The 18,373-nt window shown below is 49.6% G+C and overlaps 1 protein-coding gene across 7 annotated transcripts in view; it reads left to right on the top strand.

Moving 5' to 3' along the window:
* CDK5RAP2 (CDK5 regulatory subunit associated protein 2) overlaps window positions 1–18,373 on the top strand; it is a 171,797-nt gene that overhangs the window by 35,628 nt on the left and 117,796 nt on the right. For all 7 annotated transcript variants that reach the window (XR_007122225.1, XR_007122226.1, XM_047699454.1 and 4 more), the window contains 6 exons: window positions 4,919–5,042; window positions 7,720–7,874; window positions 13,547–13,709; window positions 14,791–14,844; window positions 15,685–15,804; window positions 18,140–18,232. Coding sequence is in view for 5 of the 7 variants with exons in the window: in XM_047699454.1 (XP_047555410.1) it covers window positions 4,919–5,042; window positions 7,720–7,874; window positions 13,547–13,709; window positions 14,791–14,844; window positions 15,685–15,804; window positions 18,140–18,232 (709 nt within the window). In the remaining 2 variants the exon portion in view is untranslated. The remainder of the gene's footprint in view (window positions 1–4,918; window positions 5,043–7,719; window positions 7,875–13,546; window positions 13,710–14,790; window positions 14,845–15,684; window positions 15,805–18,139; window positions 18,233–18,373) is intronic.

The raw sequence follows: 18,373 nt of genomic DNA, 5'->3' as shown, positions 1-18,373 counted from the left end.
TAAGCAGCTGTTGTGTGCTGCCCTGGGACTAGGTTCCCGGGGATGCAGTGGTGATCCAGGTAGACACATGGGGCTTAAGTTCTAGAAGGGGTGATGGCGAGAAGATACTTGGAATAGTCAGCGTTTGGATATGAAGTGGGAAAAGAGCTGTGAGAAAGATGAGAGGAGCAACGGGTGCTGACAGAGGAGGAGCAGACCTGCAAACAGAGACGTGTGGCCAGGAAGGGGCCCTGAGGAGCCCGTAGGAATGAGCCGGTGCCCTTGCAGGTCTGAGGAAATACGGGAAGTCTGGGGGGCCTCCCCCTTGTTCTGGAGGGTCTTGAGGTCACAGCAGAGATTATCCCAAGATAAATGGAGAGCAGTCACGGGTTTCCAGCAGCGGACACAATGAGAGTTTAGTTTTGTAGAGGTCACTGTGGGTGCTGAGTGGGAAGTGATTATCTACAGAGCACGAAGGGAGGCAGGGAGACCATTAGGAGGCCAGTCTAGGAGTTCAGGTGAGAGACTAGTGACGGAGATGGACGGGTGGGTTAGAAGGACATTTGGTGAGCAGCATCAGCAGGGCTTGGTAATGGCTGGGAAGGGCATGTCAGGGAGGACTCCTAGGTTAGGGCCCAAGATCCTGAGCTCTGTTTTTAAGAATGTTTGCAATGACTTACCTGTTCCAGCTCTCTCCACCAGCACTTTATCCCACAGGCATAAGCTCACGGGCACTAAAAATGTTCTGTTCCTGCTGCTCTAGCTTTGGCCCGCTGACACTTCTGCCTCCTGTCCCCTCCCAGTCTAGATGCCTTCCCTGTCACTCATCTGACACGGAGGCTCATGGTGAATCCCGCGTGGCTGCCCGGAGCCTGCATCTCAGACTCTTCCTGAGCTTCTCTGGTGTAGAAGCTCACTCCCATGTGTGTGCAGCACTTGGCTGGTTGTTGGTTTATTTATTTATTTACGTATTTTTATTTTTATTTATTTATTTTTTTTTTAAAGATTTTATTTATTCATTTTACAGACAGAGATCACAAGTAGGCAGAGAGGCAGGCAGAGAGAGAGAGGAGGAAGCAGGCTCCCTGGTGAGCAGAGAGCCCGACGTGGGGCTCGATCCCAGGACCCTGGGAACATGACCTGAGCCGAAGGCAGCGGCTTTAACCCACTGAGCCACCCAGGCGCCCCTATTTACGTATTTTTAGAGGGGGGGCAGGGAAGAGGCAGAGAGAGAGGGAGAGAGAGAATCTCAAGCAGGCTTCATGCCCGGCACGGAGCCTGGCACAGGGCTCAGTCTCAACCCTAAGAGCATGACCTGAGCTGAAATCAAGAGTGGGACACTGAACCGACTGAGGCACCCAGGGACCCCAGCACTTTACAGTTTATAAAACACTCTTGCGTCCATTTGCATGCCACCCTCCTGGGAGCTAGGCACATCTGGAGGAAGACCTCACTTTGGAGAGTCGGGGGTTTCGGCCTGGAGAAGGGAAGGACCGTGAGGAATACCACTTCAGCAGGGTGATCGAGGCTGGGATTCGAACACAAGCCCCTAACTTCTGGTCCAGCACTGGTTTCGTATTCTTTTTTTCTTTCCATGTGTGTGATTCCTGTGCCTCCAACATGACACTGTCTCTTCTAAAGCCAAGACAAGAGCCTGTTCTCCTTTAGTGGAACACGGGGCTTCTCGCCCGTTCCTCCTTTGTGGGGCCTTTGTGTGCCTTGCCCGCCCTAAGACAAGCCCAGGGGCTGCCACATCCCAGTGAAGTGTGCCTTTCCCTCTACCCTCGCTGCCCAGCACGTCCAAGTGTGTGTGACACATTCTTGTGGTGGAAAAATAACCTTTATTAATGCCCTCAGCTCCCTTTTACCCTTTCATGGTGGTTGTTTTTTGGAGGGTGGGGGCGGGTGGAAGATATGGGACCTGTCACAGGAAAAGCCCCTGCTTATTCTCAAGAACTATAATTAGAATGGAAAGAATCAAGGGGAAGTGTTGACAGTTAAAAGGGGGTAGCGGGGGTGATATTTATAGAAAGTTCTTTTTTGTATCAGGGGGAATGCTGGGTTAGACCACTTTGTCCTACCCTTGCCTCGCCTTAGGCCTTGCTCTCTCTCTCTCGTCTGTTGGCCCAGATTCTATAAGGAGAGACAGAGTAGGAGGAGTGAGCTGGCATTTATTGAGATCCTACTTTGCCCCAGACCCTGTGCCAGGCACTTGACACACTTTATCAATTTCACAACAATGCTGTGAGGCAGCTGGGATTCCCATTTGAGTGTGGAGAAAACTGGGGCTCAGAGGAGTTTGGGGGCCTGTCCAGGTTGGTACCAGAGCTGGGATGGGTCTGGCTCGGGAGCCCACTCTGCCTGTGGCGGAGTAAACATGTTTGTGTGCTGGCTTTTCATTGTTATATTTATCAGTTCCAATAAGGGGACATTAAAAACAAAAGCAGACATATTGTCGGGAGTAAATTTTATCTCTGTAGCTTTAACACAAACAAAAATAATAATTCCATTAGTAGAGGAAAATTGCACCGTACTGCTGAGTATAAATTTTATTGCTACAGTAACTGTAAAATACAAAGATGATAAATGAAAAGTTGGAACATTTATTATTGGGAATATATTTTATTGGTATAACTAAAATGCAAACAAACTGAATAATACTGGTACTTGTTAAAAATTGTAGTCCGCCTCTTGACAACGTATATGATTCTAACTGTAAAACACCAAGGTTCGATCTGGGCTGACAGGAAGGAGACGGTGTACTTGCCCTTGCTGGGCAGGGGTTGGGGTGCGGGGCAGAAGGAACCGCTCTGTAGAGGAGGCCCTGTATAACCCAAGGGCTAAAACACTTGGTGGTTAGTGGGAATTCAGGACTGGGAACATCCCATGTCCGAGGCTCAGGAAGAAAAGCCGCTAGTCTGGAATTCCTCAGCCATGTGTAAGACATCTTGAGGAGAGATAGGAATGACTGGATCCCCGTGAACTCCAGACGGCACTGCTGGAGAAATGACCTGAGGGAGTGGTGGCCGAGGACATTTCATGGCGTTAGGAAGTAGCAGTGGTGGCCTTAGTTCTGGCCGGAGGATGACCCGTTCTCAGCTCAGAGGGGTAGACTGAGGCCTCTCAGAATATCGCAGCAGGACCTGTCAGGTGGCCTCAGGGACAGCAGGTGGCACTCGGATCCGAGAGGAAGGGGCACGGTGATATGGCCCCCACAGGGGTTAGCACATGAATTCTCAGAGGCAGTCATGTCATTCTTCAACCAAGGAAACTGATGTGTGGAGGTGATTTCCCCGGAGGTGCCCTGAGGACATAATAGAGTCTACTTTTGGAAGCAAATTGGTTCAAACTTCAGAGTCCCATGTTCTTTCTTGCAGTTGTTTGCATTGGATTCCTTTAAAATGTCACGACACTGGGGCCTTCTGAAGGCTTATTGGTGACAGAAAGCATGATAGGAATAAGGTCTGTATTTGCAGGCAACTCATGTTTGATGGTTGGGCAGCACGTGTGGCCTTCTTGACTTTCCATTGTTCTCAGTCCGACATTCACAGGGCCTGTACATGTGAGTGTCTGATCACAAGGCTCTTGGTTGGGAAAATTTTATATACCCCTAAAGTAGGGCAGGGAGGCTGGTGGTGACCAAATCTGTTCTGTGGCAGTTTTTCCGAGAAACCAGCTTTAGGTGGAGCCATTTCCTTTATTATTCTGCCTTCTGGAAACCTGCAGTCCTTTTAGAAATCTGATGAGAACTGCTCTGAGTATACGTCTCACAAATTCGTATCTGTCACTTATTTTTCTTTTGAGGAGAACCAAAATGAAAGGCGTCCGTGGTTGTGGTCCTGTGTCTGGTTTTGGTGTGTCATCCCCACACCTCCCTGTCCACTGGACACAATATACCGTGGTGTCCCCGCCGTGCGAACTCTGCATTTTTACGGAGCGGGGGCTGCTTGTGCAGGGTCCCCTCCTCGTGCCCCAAGTGGTAGCTGCTGCTTGCAGACGGATCGTGCTGTATTTAAAATGCTTCCCACTCCGTTTGGCAAAAGCTGATGTATAAAAGCCCTTGACCCCTCAGATTTATTTTTGGGGCGTGCTACTTCTTTGCACATCGGTTTGTCAGACCTGACCCCCTGCTCCCCGCCACTGGTGGAGGGGTACTTTGTTGGAAATGTCCTGGTGGGAAATTGGGCAACAGCTATCAAAGGTCTGACACGTGTGCTCACCCTTTGACCCAGTGATTCCCTCTGTAGGAATTGATCTGAGGAAATCACTAGATAATCAACATACAAGGATGATTTTATGATAACATTGCTTGTGATACAATAAATAACAACGCTGATGTTTATTTGGGTACTTTACAGTGGGCTCTGTGCTTTAGACATATTTTCAGATAATATAAAATTAGAAATCTAAGTTGTTTTTTCCATCTGAAAGCTTTAAAAATAGGGGATTGAGGTGTGTCAACTGTACACCAATAAAAAAATTGGAGATTGATTTAATATATTACAGTATATTTTGTACAGTGAATTAATATGTAGCCTTTAAAAATGATAGATTTATATTTATTGACCCAGTATATTATGTGATAAAATCAGATCATAGATACGTGATTCTCTTTTTGTAGAAAATGTCTGTAAGTCTGTATGCTGAAATGTTAACTTGGTTATTCTGACCGGTAAGATTACAGATGATTCTCCTTTCTTAATTTGTGGTTACATATATGTATTTTAAACTGAGGTATAATTGACATGTAACATCTAAGTTTAAGGTGTGTATGTTGATTGATTTGAAACATTCATATATTGCACTATCGTGTTTTTGAATTACAAATACTAATTAAAAACAACAGCGCAGGTGTGCGGGGGAAGGGACAAACTGGGGGCTGCTGAAGTCCCCATCCGACTGTCGCCTGTGGATTTGACACCTTTGCCCCTTTTTTCAGCAAAGCAGTTGAGAGCCTTGCCGAAGGAGGTGGCTCCGAAGTTCGGCGGGTGAGAGAGGATGCCCAGAAGAAGGTGCGGCAGGTCGAAGATCTCCTAACCAAGAAAATACTGCATTTGGAAGAGGCAAGTCTGGAAACCCTGAGGCCAGTGTGTTCTAACCACGGGTTAAGAGAGGCAAAGGCAGGGGCGCCTGGGTGGCTCAGTGGGTTAAAGCCTCTGCCTTCGGCTCAGGTCATGGTCCCAGGGTCTGGGATCGAGCCCTGCATCGGGTTCTGCTCAGCGGGGAGCCTGCTTCCTCCTCTCTCTCTGCCTGCCTCTCTGCCTACTTGTGATCTCTTTCTCTCTGTCAAATAAATAAATAAAATCTTAAAAAAAAAAAGAGGTGAGGGCAGAATTTTGTTCCTTTTCCCCTGAACTTTCAGAGTTTCAGCAGAAATGGGAGCCACCCTTACTGAGCAGCTCGAGGTTTCCAGCCCCGTCTGAGGCTCCGTGCGTATAGAATTTGTACCCTCACACCCTGCCTCCCGGCCGTTGTCTCCATTCCTGCAGACGCAGACACTGAAGTACGGAGAGACTAGTCAGAATTTGAGCTTGGAGTTGAATTGCAGCTGCTGGTCTTTAAGCCCCTGCTCTTCTTCGTACCTAGTTTGGTGCCTTGACTTTACAGAGGAGGAAACTGAGGCCCGGAGCGGGGAAGCGACTCCCCTGACCGGTGCTAAGCCTGAAAGTGGGTTCCGGTTTGCAGGCCGTGACATGCCCATGCAGCCCTGTCCTTGGTGCCTGGCCTCCATCCCACGTCACCCCAGTGTTCACCGAATGCCTCTTCTCAGGGTGATGCCGCATGGAACCCCTCCTGCTTATTCTCAGGCGCTTCCTGTGACCATACCGGGAGACAAACTGTCTTGGCTAAAAAATCCGGTCTCCTAGATGTTAGAAGTTTCTGCCCACAGTCAGCCAGTGTTCAATGACACTGGTTACTTCGTTCTCGGTCTTTGAAGTCTGTTGGCCCACCGCCTGTCCTCCACCTGGAACCCTGGCTCTCCTTAGATCCGAGGAGGGATGGCAGCACAGAGCGTGTCTGGATCCAGAAGGCAGACGCTCCAGTGTGGACTTTGCAGCCCAGAGTGGTCTTTTGCGTTTGTGTTGTTCGCACAGGCCCCACAAGGCTGTGTAGATTCTAGGTCCAAAATACAGATGAGGACACAGCTCTGAGAGGGAGGGAAACTTAGTCCTCAGTGGTAGAGCTGGAACCGAAACAAGAGTCTTCCAACTCCAAATTCGGCATTTTAGTTGAAATGTCCTTGTTGGTTCAGTCATCTTCTGTTTCCCAGGAGGCACCAGCCAGCGTTTTAGGCTGCTGGCATGACTGCCAGCCCGCGCTTGGTTGACCCTTTGCTGTGTTGCTGATTGGCCTTGTCCCCTTCTCCGAGCCTCTGTGGCCTCATCCGTCAAGGGAGGCTGGTGATGTCTGCTTTGCAGTAGTGATGTCCTAATAGCCGTGGTCCTAGCAGTGTCTGGGGGGTCTGCCACGTGTGAGGCACCCTTCTCAGCCTTTTCACACATCCTTTCAGTTCATCCCTTCAGGAAGCCTGTGAGGTAAATACTTTTATCATTCTTTTTAAAAACAAAAACACAATGACCCAGGCACAGAGTGGCCAAATCCCTTGCTCAGGGTGGCACAGGCAGGAACGCCGGGTGCTGTGGCTGTGGAACCTGCATTCTCAGCCACTGGAGGCTGTCTCTCCGTGCATAACGTTTTTAGTTAGGTGAGGAGTGGAGATGAGATGGATCAAGCTCCTTGCTCAAAGCCTGGCATTTAACAGGCACTCAGGAAACAGGTTTTGTTTGTTGTCTCGGGATATTGGGCAGTGACTTTTCCTGGCTATTGCTGAGCTTGCCAGGGAGGCCTCCTGGGGAGGGGAGGCTTTCTCCCCCACCCAAGTGGGGGCAGTGATGGGGCCGGCCCCGAGGAGGGAAAGGACAGGGAAGAGGAAGCCAGTGATTCTTTGAGCTTCCTGTGGTGCAGCAAGCCTTTGACAGAGTCTCAGAGCAAATCCTTGTTGGGATGGTGGTGATCCCTATTTTAGAGATAAGCTGGGGCCCAGAGAGGCTAAGTGACACTCTAACGTCTCACAGCAAATCATCAGGAGAGCTGGGTTTTGAACCCAGTTTGATTTGACTTGTATCTTGGTGATGTAGTCCAAGGCTGTGGGCACTTGGAGGTCCAGCTCTACCCCCAGGTCATTTTCCTGAGCTCCAGGGCTCTTTTCCCCGAGGTGGGCACTACCTGCATGATTAAGGGAATTTCCTTGTTGGCCTCTCTGAGCTCTCAGGAAGAACGTAGTTTTTCACCACCGACATCACCTTGGAGAGAGAATGTACTTGAGAGATGTGTAGTCATGATCTTAAGAGAAGTAGGGAGAGGGCGGCGGGGTGTGGGATGTATTTGTATGGAGGTTGTGGGGACTATGGAATTTATGTTTAAAAGTATTGAGAGGCACATTTCTCCTTGTTCTCATTCAAGCTGTAAATATTGATCTGATTTTTCAAACCCAAAAATACAGTTTTTGTAGAGTTGAGTCTTTTCCATTGGAAATGCTTATTACTCTTCAGGATACAAGAGGGGAAAATGGCTCGCAAATGTATTTATTACTGATTCTGCCCATGTATAGTACAATTCAGGGAGGGGAAATGTGCCGGAGAAAAAGTCATAAATATTTATATTTTAATCCAATTTCCTTTCAAAAATGTTCCCAATTGTATTGAAAAATTGCATCAAATGCATTTAATTTAACTCTAGGATGTGAAAGCTGCCCAAGCAGAACTGGAAAAGGCCTTTGCAGGGACGGAAACAGAGAAGGCTCTTCGGTTGAGCTTGGAAAAGAAGCTTTCAGAGATGAAGAAGAAGCACGAGGGGGACTTGGACATGGCTGTGGTCCTGGAGCAGAAAGACAGGTCTGGCTCTTATCTCTGCGACGTGCTGACATTCGTTTCCCGGGCAGCAGGGTGAAAGGGTGTCCTCTTCCCACTCTTTCACCCCTCCTTTCTCTGCTTGCTCCCCCACAGTGAGAAAACCTGGAGTACGATCGGGGTGGAGGGAAAAGGAATAGGGTTAGGGCTATGAGGACAGGGATAGAATTATAGATAAAAAATCCCACCGAAAAGTTCTGTTCAGATACTAAACATAGCCTTCAGTTTGACTGTGAGCTTCCTGGTAACCAAGGGAAGGAGAGAAAAACAGTCTTGATGAACGTTAAGAGTCACACTGCTCACAGAAGAATGTGAGCCAGGAACTCAGGAGAAGCCGTTTTACTTGACATCGTAGGGGAGAAATGTCTCTTGTGAATCTTCCCAGAGGGAACAGGAAATGATTTTTATCCCCACAGGAGATGCTAGTGAGTTTTGTGGGACCTTTTTTTCGTGATGTCTTTTTTTTTTTTTCTTTTTTAAAGATTTTATCTATTTGAGAGCGAGAGAGCAAAGCTGGGGGTGGGTGGGCAGAGGGAGAGGGCGAAGCAGACTCCCTGCTGAGCAGGGAGCCCAACTCGGGGCTGGATCCCAGGACTCCGAGATCACGACTTGAGCCGAAGGCAGATGCTTAACCAACTGAGCCACCCAGGTGCCCCTCATCATGTCTTTTAATGCTGGCTGAGGGCCCAGATTAGTACAAAATTAGTATTTTGGCAAGGGGCCAAAACAGTGTAGACTGAGTATAGAGCTCTCTGTTGGTCCAGGAATAAAATGTGTGCCATGTAGTCAGAGAAATGGATGGGCCATAGGACCTTTAGGCAGTCTTTTTTTTTTTTTTTTTTTTTAAACCTTTAGGCAGTCTTAATCAAACTTTGATCAAAACTGATCAGGAGGGGCGCCTGGGTGGCTCAGTGGGTTAAGCCGCTGCCTTCGGCTCGGGTCGGGATCCCAGGGTCCTGGGTTCGAGCCCCACATCGGGCTTTCTGCTCAGCAGGGAGCCTGCTTCCTCCTCTCTCTCTGCCTGCCTCTCTGCCTACTTGTGATTTCTCTCTGTCAAATAAATAAATAAAATCTTTAAAAAAAAAAAAAAACTGATCAGGAGTGAGTTGAGGTTTTTTTCTTTATCATGAACCTTAAGTGTTGAATCTCTTGCCTTGCTTTGCTGGTCACCAGGTGGAAGGTTGTGTAAACTAAATACAAGTGAAGCTTCTGGCTAACTTGTGACCTACTGAAGAGCCAGCCTCATTTGGAATTTGACAGAAATTGTTCTAAAGCGAATGATCTGCTTTCCTGTTTCCTTAAATAGAGGGTACTGACTCTAGTCCCTTTTTTTTCGGTTGCTCAGTGACTCCTGATTGACGGGCCCACCGTGTTGTTTGGGTTCTGGTGCCCAGTCGCCCCAACTCCCAGCTGCTGTTTGCTTTTCATTCTTCCTCCGTACCCCCTTATGAGATTTGAGTCTGCAACTTGTTTTCGTGTTTTAGGATTATCTATAAAAGAGGAATGAACAGACCGAGGGAGAGGCCATGGTTTCCACTTACGAAGCGTCCTAGCTTCAGTGTCTGGAGGAGCTAGCATTTCTTTGATGTGCTGCAGCCTTGTCTTAGCTTTGATCTGGAAAATGGGAGTTTTGGGATGAATCTCAAGAGTCAGGAAACAGAGTTCTCTGTGAGGTGTAGGACCTCAGGATCGAGTGAGTGAGCGTTTTTCTCGTTTATGTGGCTAGGAAGAGAAGCCTCTGCAGACCGGTGTGGGGTTTTTTTTTTTTTTTTTTTTTGGCTGGGCCTCCCCTTCAGGGTAGCAACCTTTCTAGCGCTGTACTCTGAGAGAGTCTAGAATCCTTTTCCACACAAATTACTTATACGTTCCCTTGTATCTCTCCCAGCTAATGAGTGGTGAAGCCTTTAGAAGGTTTACAGGGTTGTCTTTCCTGGGGGACCTGCAGGTCTCCAGCAGTTAAATTGGAAATAGGGAACCCAGGGAAGAGACCAGAATGTGCAGAGGCAGTCACCAAAGAAGAAAAGTCAGATTTCCTGGTGCCAGTGAAGGGGAAGAAGGGAGAGGGCTGGGGGTGGGTTTGAGAAGAGGTCGTGGGCAAGAGTGGATTTGGAAGGGTCCTGCGGGGGTCCCAGCAGATGCTTGGCAGTTGGTTAATTGGTCTGTTGGATCATGATGCCCTTTGTTCACAAATACTTCCTGAGCATCTTCTGCTCAGTAAGTGGTGGTTAGAGCATAGGTATGAGTGGTACAGACTGGGTCCCTCTCCTAAGGAACCTCATGTCAAAGTGTTTGCTCGTCATCTAGCTAGGTGGGAGGAGTGGAGGGCAGGAGCAGAGTGAGAAGGGCCACATGGATAAATGCTGGGTTAACCTAACATCTTTCTGATTTCGTTCAGAGTGATTAGGAGAGGCTTCCCAGGGGAAATATGAGGATAAAGGAAGAGTTACTTGGAGGAAGAAAGGATGTTTCAGGCATTGGATACCAAATGTATGGAAGTTCAGAGGCCGGAGGGCACAGAGCATGACCCTTACGGGGGACTTACAGAACTATAGTGTGGCTGGAGAGTTGTATTCTAGAAGGGAGATGGGAAGAGACGAGGAGAGGGAAGCTGACCAGATCATGTGGGCTTTGTTGAATAGTTTGGGTTTTGTCTTCAGGGCATGTGACAAGCTGCTGATGAGTTAAGGGTGGGAATGGGGTGGTGTTAGGGTCTGACTATAGAGTGATTCTTCTCCCTCTGGCTGCCCCTAAAGGATGGGTTGGTCACGGTGAGACTGGGTGGGAAGACTGCCCCTCAGGCTGATGGAGAAGTCCAGACAAGGGATCATGGTGACCAGGCCTGAGGTGACAGAGCTAGCATGGAGGAGAACAGGCAGAGATGTTAGAAGGTAGAAGGTAGAATTGACATGATGGCTTGAAGGGCTTGGTCGTCGAGGAGTTTGGGGATGAGGAAAAAGGCTGCAGAGATACCTCCTCACCAAGGTTTTGAGTGTGAGCAACTGTAGGATGGCGGTACAGTGTGCTGAGTTTGGGGAACGAAAGGGGGAAAGAACAGAGGTTTTCTGTGGGGGGTTTTTTGTGGAAGATAAGCTCTGTTGGGAAATGTTGGGTTGAGGGTTCATGGACATCCAAGAGTGAGTCTAGAAGATGCATGGGTATATGAATTAAGTCTAGATTAAAGGAGCTATAAATTGATTTGTTGACCAGCTACTGGGCAGGTCTGCCTACCAGCGAAATGGGGGTCAGAAGGTGAGCTGCTAAGCGGACTTGGAACTAGGGTGCTTGGGCATGCCCTGGTGAGATGGGGCCAGATGTGGCATCCAGACTGGCCTGTTGTAGGGCGGGCCCTTGCTTGATGGGCACTGCTGATGTCTTTCTGAGCTTCCTCCACCCTTTTGAAAGCTGTTTGCTCTAACTACTCAATCTCCTGCGATCTGACCCTAGAGCTAGTCTGGATCCTTAAGGCAGCTAACATTGGGGAACCCTGTGGGTCAGATGTGGCCAAACGATATGTTTTATTTGGCCTACACAGTGCTTTTAAAAGTTTGGATTAAGGGTGTCAGGGTGGCTCAGTTGGTTAAGTGTCTGCCTTTGGCTGGGTCATGATCCCAGGGTCTTGGGATTGAGCCCCTCATTGGGCTCCTTGCTTGGCGGGGAGTTTTCCTCTTCCTCTCCCTCTGCCCCTCTCCCCACTTGTGCTCTCTCTCTCTCAAATAGATAAAAATCTTAAATTTTTTTTGAATTAGTTGCTACTATTTAAAAAAAATCTAGTTTCATGTATAAGTTTGGCTTTCTAGCTTCTTTTAAAAACCTGGAAGGTGTGGCAGGCCTGGGCTGTGGTCTTGCAGGACTGAGGCCACTCCTGTGGATGGCCCCATGCTCCAATTGGGCCACAGTCCCTACAGGCTGGCCTCTCTCATTCCCATCCCTACTGGAACTTGCTTTAAGGTAACTAACACAAATCATTTTTGTCAAAGTATAAGTTACCTGCAATACAGCACATTCGTTTCAAGTATACAGTTAGTGACTTTTACCTCTTCAGTTGATTATGTGATGATTTCAGAGTAGAACCCCTAGAGGGCAATCTTACTCCTCTGTCCCAGATTTGGGGGCATTGCACTGGTGCTGCCCTGGTACCCTCTGTGCCTAATTGTCTTTGCCTGTTTGCGATGCTATGACAAGATACCAGAGATTAGGTAGCTCACAACCAATAGAAATTTATTTCTTACAGTTCTGGAGGCTGGAAGACCAGGGTGGCTGCATGGTCAGGTGAGAGCCCTCTTCCAGCCTGCAGACTTCCCACTGTATCCCTGCACGGTGGAGGGGGTCAGGCATCTTTCTGGAGCCTCATTGGTCAGGCACTGCTCGCATTCCTGAGTTCTACCCACGTGACCTACTTGACTCCCAAAGCCCCACCTCCTAATCCTGTCACCTGAGGGGGTTAGGATTTCAATATCTGAATTTTGGGGGGCTATGAACATTCATTCCATAGCACCAGTGCATTGCCAGCTGCTTTTAACTACTTATAGCTGATTCTTGACCTTCACCCTGGGAGCCAGGGAAGCTCTCTGACTGTCAAGCCTTTGTTCTTCCTGCCATTCAAGTTGCTTTCGAGGCTTCGCTACAGAAAGGCTCTTCGGAGGGTTCTCTGACAAAATGCTAATTGTTGAATGTTAAAAAAGGGTAATAATTATAGCAACTGTCATTTGTCGAGTTGTGCTGTATGCCTGGAGGTATGAGGGCCGTTTTAGATGTTTTATCTCTAATCCACGTGAGCAAGTAATCCCCATTTTTAGCCGAGGAGATGTAGACGCATAGGGGTTAAATAACTTGGTCGTGGTCAGGGGGCATAATTTGGTGGCCCCAAGGAGGTGTTCAGCTCTACCTGAGGGGGGCGCCTCAAGGTGTGGTTGGCACAGTTGCTTCGGGGGGAGGGGGCAGGGCGGTGGGTGTGTATTAGCAGGTGGTGGGGATGGAGTGGTGAAGGGCATTCTAGGTGGGGGGACAAGTGTGACCAAAGGTCTGGAGGCACAAGACAGCCTGGGGTGTGGAGAGATCTGGAATCGAGGCCCCGGGTGGTGAGGGAGCGGGTGGTGGCCTCCTGTGAGAGAGGAAACTGAAGCTGCCAGCGGGGCTCTGATCTTCTAGGCCTGAAAAGCTAGGGCCTTACCTGCCTTGCTCACGAGTTTGGCCTTTATCTTGAAAGTCGGTGTATTTTAAACGTTGCCCTGAGAAGCCAGGGAGAGAGGTTCTTGGTTTCTGCCTACCCCCTGGGATAGTTCCGCTCTATCGGTCACGTTTGTTCAGGCCTCCGGGCCCCCTTTCTTTTGCAGAAGGGATTCTTGGTCAAAAAAATTAGTAGTCGGCTGCCGTCCGTGGTGGGGGCTATTGAAAGTCTGAGCACGGGGGTGGCTTGGTCAGGCCGTAGTCTGGAGCTCGGAGGCTGGATCCACGGGGGCCCTGCTGGAGGCGAGGGGACACCTAATGTCACGGGAATTCTGGCCCTTATTCTCCGACATGCATAGTGTGATTCCGTTTCTGTTCAGTCATTGGTCATGTCTACTTTGAAGATGTCTGGCCCCATTTTCTGCCTCCTCCTGCTCCACTGAGCTAAGAGAACAGCTTAGAATTAATATTTAAATTTTGTTCGCTTTTAGACTGATTGAGGAGTTGAAGCTGTCTTTGAAGAGCAAAGATGCTTTAATTCAGTGCCTTAAAGAGGAGAAATCTCAGATGGTGTGTCCTGATGAGAGGGTGTCATCTGGGGAGCTCCGAGGACTCTCTGCTGCTCCGAGGGGAGACCAGGAGGGAGGAGCCGAGGTGAGCCGGCAGGGTGTGGAGGGGTCTTGAATTAGCACCCTGGACTCCGCTGGGGCAGAGGGGATGCATCCTCGCTCCCCGCGAGTCACACCGACTGCTTCCAGATATTAGCTCCCCAGCAGCCGAGGAATGAGCAGGAACCTCCTTTGCCAGGGGCCCTGACGTGTTTTCCCCCTTCCAGCCTCATGTTTAGACACAGTTGGTTAAAAAAACAGCCCATACCCGCTTGTCTCTCTCTCACCGTGTGTTAACTTGTTACCCCCGGACTTTATTTTCATCCTTTGGGTTTTCTCAGGATAAAACTTAGTACCTGTTGTACCTTTGTGGTTAGAGACTGTGGGGGGAAGGGAACTACGTTGTGTCGGGCCAGGTGGCTGGCGAAGCAGGTCAATGTGCCGCTGCGGTTAATCCTTCTGGCTGCTCTGCGAGGTCCCGGTCATGGTCCCCGTGTGGAATTTGGAAATGGGCTCAGAGGAGTTGATGGGTTGTTAGTACCAGACCCCCGAGCCTCCCAGAGGTCCTCCCTACCTCCCACCCCCCCACATGAGGCAGCCTCCGCGGCAGCTGCAGGAGGGTGGCCTGGGCCTGCACGAGCGGGTGGGTTTAGCTGAGACCTCCCAGCGCTTGCTGGACCCGGAGTGGCTGCTGCACGTGCTGGATTCCCAGTGTGGGTGTTCTGGGTGCTTGGGAAAGTCTTGATTTTTTATGGAGCAGAGTCTTCTTTGTCCCTGCCTCTGCAGTGGTATCTGGAACATCACTGGTTAGTTTTCGGCTGTAATCAGCCCGTGGCTCCTGCTCGTCCCTTGAACCCTGCAGGCCCCGTCCTTCCGCTGGCCCTTTTCAGCGTCCAGCGGCCCTGTGGTTCGCTCTCTGGGGCTGGAGATCAGCCCACATGGCCAGCTTGTCTTTACTTTTCTCTTCCCTCGGGTGGGACACCGTGCGAGCCAGAGAGGAGCGGACACTTACTGCCGTGACTTCCGCAGCGGTGGGGAAGTCAGGAAATGAGACGGTCGTTCTGATTGTTCTGGGGAAGCTGTTGGATTGTGAGTCCCTTCCGGTGCCAATTAATGCTTTTTCTCAGGCTGCACAAATGGAGCGCCAGCAGGAGAGACACCGCTTTGAAGAGAGGATCCAGGTATGTTGATGCAATTTAAAATAACATATTGAAGATTTCCCCTTGCCTCATGCTTTATTCTGAGAGCAGTAGGTAGTTCGGTGTGACAATAGCTGTCACTTAGGGAATGCCAGCGGGTGCCAGTGAGGCCTTCCGGACTTCAGAGAAGGCCTCGGTCTTGGCAGGAATTCTGTAAAGGCGACATTCCCATTGCGCAGATGAGGCTTGTGGGGCTCAGAGAGGCGAGGGCCCTTTCCCGAGATCAGGTGACTTGGAGTAGCTCTAGCAGGGACCCAGACCGGCCGCCGCTCCGTGTCCCCTGGTCCCAGCGGCCGACATTTATGCGGCGCCTGCCAGCTTGGAAAGAGCTTGCCGTCCATTATCTCATTTGATCCTCACAACAGCCCGGGAGGGAGGCAGCCTGATCATCTTTAGAAATGAACTCAGACTATAAATGTGTATGTTCAGTCTCCATCAAACCAAATTCTCTGCTAGCTTTTGTAGCATTAAGGAATGAAATTAATGATCTGTTATTTCCCCCAAATAACCTGGTAGGGTTTCAAAGACTCTGATGTGACTGTATTCAAATTCCAGAAGGCATTGGAGTCCTTCCCACAGGAGCAGCTGTCACCGTCTTAACTGATCTGATCCCCTTCTTCTCCCCCAGCCCTGTTGCCGTGAGCGCTAGCACCATAACGGGGAGCTGCCGCCGCTGCGTTCAGCTCTACTCAGAAACATTAATCACACGGTGACAGGAATAAGATAGAATAACCGCGTCTGAGTGTGCTCTTACAGATATATTTACAGTGCATTTTGGTTGGAACGCATCAACTTAGTGAATCTTTTTCTAATCTAATTTAGGCACTTCAGGAGGACCTGAGAGAGAAGGAAAGAGAAATTGCTACAGAAAAGAAAAATAGTTTAAAGAGGGATAAAGCCATTCAGGGTCTAACCATGGCATTAAAGTCAAAGGAAAAAGAGGTATGTGGTGAGTCTGAGACACCCGAAGTGAGATTTTTCTTTATTAGCTTCTGTGGCTGGCCTGTCCAACCCTGAATTTTTAGCTTTGGGTGGAAAGTTTATAAGAGAGCTGGGATGAGTATAGGGAAAGGGCCTGTTATCCATTGGAAATTCCTTTGGAATGTCCGATCTAGTGCTAGTCAGGAAAAATACCGTGTAAGTGACATGTGGGTGTGGATGTTTGAATTTTCTAGTAGTTACATGCAAAGAAGTAAGAAACAAGTGAAATAATATATATATCCCAAATGTTATCATTTCAGCATGTCAGCAGGAAGACAGTAGTAATAATGAGGTGGTTAGAATCTTTTTCATCCTTGTGTCATCTCTGAAGTTCAAGTGTGCCTACAGCACATTGCATCTCAGGCGAACCACATTTCAGGTGCCCAGCAGCCACAGGGTGGTCAGTGGCTGCCATGTTGGACAAGGCCCAGTCTTGCAAAGACAAGATTGAGATTGAAGGACTTTTAGGAGGCCAGGCTGTGCCTGTGAACCAGTGAGCTCCCTCGGTTGTTGCCTGTGGGATCCAAGGTTGTGGCTGGTATTTCCTTGCTATTTTAGTATTGTCAGCATAGTAGTGTGTTGTTTTCTCAGTAAGCGAGCGAGGCACGGGTACAGAGGAGAAAACCTAGCCCTGCTCGCGAGTCCTGTGAGGAAGAAAGATAGGGTGAAGGTGCGGTGATTGAGGGACGTGTGGGGGGCTGTGCAAGTGGAGGGCAGGGAACCTGTTCCAGATTAGGGTATGCACATGGGGAGCAGTACCTGGTGGAGAAGGTGTCTGAGCTCAATCTTGAAGGATAAGTAGGAGTTGGTTGGGAGGGGAGGCAGAGAAGAGGGCACTGGTTAATCCATTAAGTTAGGAAAGAGTCTGATGGGTGTTTGTGGAACGAAAAGCATTTTGAGGTTGTCTGGGCATTAAGTTCAGAACCTAAGGGAGGCTAGAGAAGAAGCTGGGGGGGGCACGGGGGGGCACGGGGCTGGCCGGTGGTGGTGGAATTAGTCATTTTTGGCTGTTTGGGTGGCATGCCACTGAGGGCTTTTCAGGAGGAGGGCTGTGACCACATGTACACTTTAGTGAGGACTCTGGGCTCTATCTGGGGCGTGGCTTACAGGAGCGAGAGAATGGTGGTAGGGAGGCCAGTAGCAGAGGCGGGAGTCAAGAAAGATTGAGTTACAGCAGTGGTCACTGCTAAATAGGAATGGAGGGGTAACCCTTACTCGGGAAATGAAATTAGAAATAATGAGAAATAGTTAAAAATTAGAAGCAAATTTGGGGAAATTTGCTGAGGGATGTAGGACTGAGAGAAGGAGCCATGGAGGATGACTTCTGGTGGTCTGGCTGGAGTGACTGGGAGATGGTGGTGCCACTGACTCAGTTGACATCATAGAAGATGGTGTATGATGGCAAGATGGGTTTGGTGATGGAGGTGGTGAGTCTGTTTACGAAGTGTTGACTGTGGGGAGCTCGTGGACCACCAAGGTGGGATGTCCAGGGGGAGATGGGAGTGGCAGCCTCAAGCCTGGAGAGAGCTCGGGTGCAAGTTACAATTCTAGGAGTGGGTCTGCCTGTCTCGGTAATGTATAGTAGCGGAAGAACAAGGCTGTGGATGGGGCTGCAGACCCATCAGAATTTCAGGGACGGGGAGAGGAGGGCACGGAGGAGACAGGAATGACTGCACAAGTGTGAAGAGAACCAGGAAACCGCGGTGCCGAAGAAGATAAAAGGGGAGAGTCTGGGTAATCACCGGTGTCAGATGCGGCAGAGATTTGGCTCATAGTAATAGTAGTTACCATTCCTACCGTTGCTTAATGTGGGGGTTCAGGGCCCAGCTGAAGTTGGAGACCTTCAGTGTAGAGTAGCACTGTGGAGGGGCCGTCGTGGGCGCTGGCCAAGTCCAGGGTGTGGCCATGGGCGTCACCGCTGACGGGGTTACAGGAGGAGGTCAGCAGAGATGAGAGATTGTGGGAGTGGCCAGGCCCCTCTCTATGGACAGCAGTGCTGTAATGCTGCTCCTCAGCCAGGCCTGGTTTGAGCGCCCAGTGCCCATCACTTCACTTAGCCCTACTGAAGCTGGCGTGGGGTGATGAGTAGTCTCCTCGTCTTCTGGTTGTGGGAATGGAGGCTCAAGGAGATTAAGAAGCCCCCCAGCTAGTGAATGGCCAGAATTGGAGTCCCACTTCTCCGATTTCATGCCTTCCCTGACGACGAAGCCCTTGATCAGAAGACTCCGCCGTCCAGCAGGAAGAGCTCTTGAGTTGTCCCGTTGCACACGTGGCTGCTGTTCTTACTTTGACCCAGGTGGAAGACCTTAACTCTGAGATCGAAGAGCTCAGTGCTGCCTTTGCAGAAGTCACAGAGGCGCCCCTGAAGGCACAGACACAGAAATTCCAGGTAAGTGTTCACTTAGCTTGAAGTGGCTGTGCCGTTGATCCAGACTGCTGGGGGAGGGCAAGACCTAGCAGCTGAGAGGAGCGTGGGACAACTCTGCATGGCCTATGTTAATGGAGTTACCAGTCTCAGGAAAAGAAGTTC

The sequence above is a fragment of the Lutra lutra genome, chromosome 13 (genome assembly GCF_902655055.1).
Source record: "Lutra lutra chromosome 13, mLutLut1.2, whole genome shotgun sequence".
Classification (NCBI taxonomy): Eukaryota; Metazoa; Chordata; class Mammalia; order Carnivora; family Mustelidae; genus Lutra; species Lutra lutra.
The sequence above is the reverse complement of the archived record's forward strand: the minus strand, read 5'-3'. Positions and strand labels throughout refer to the sequence as shown.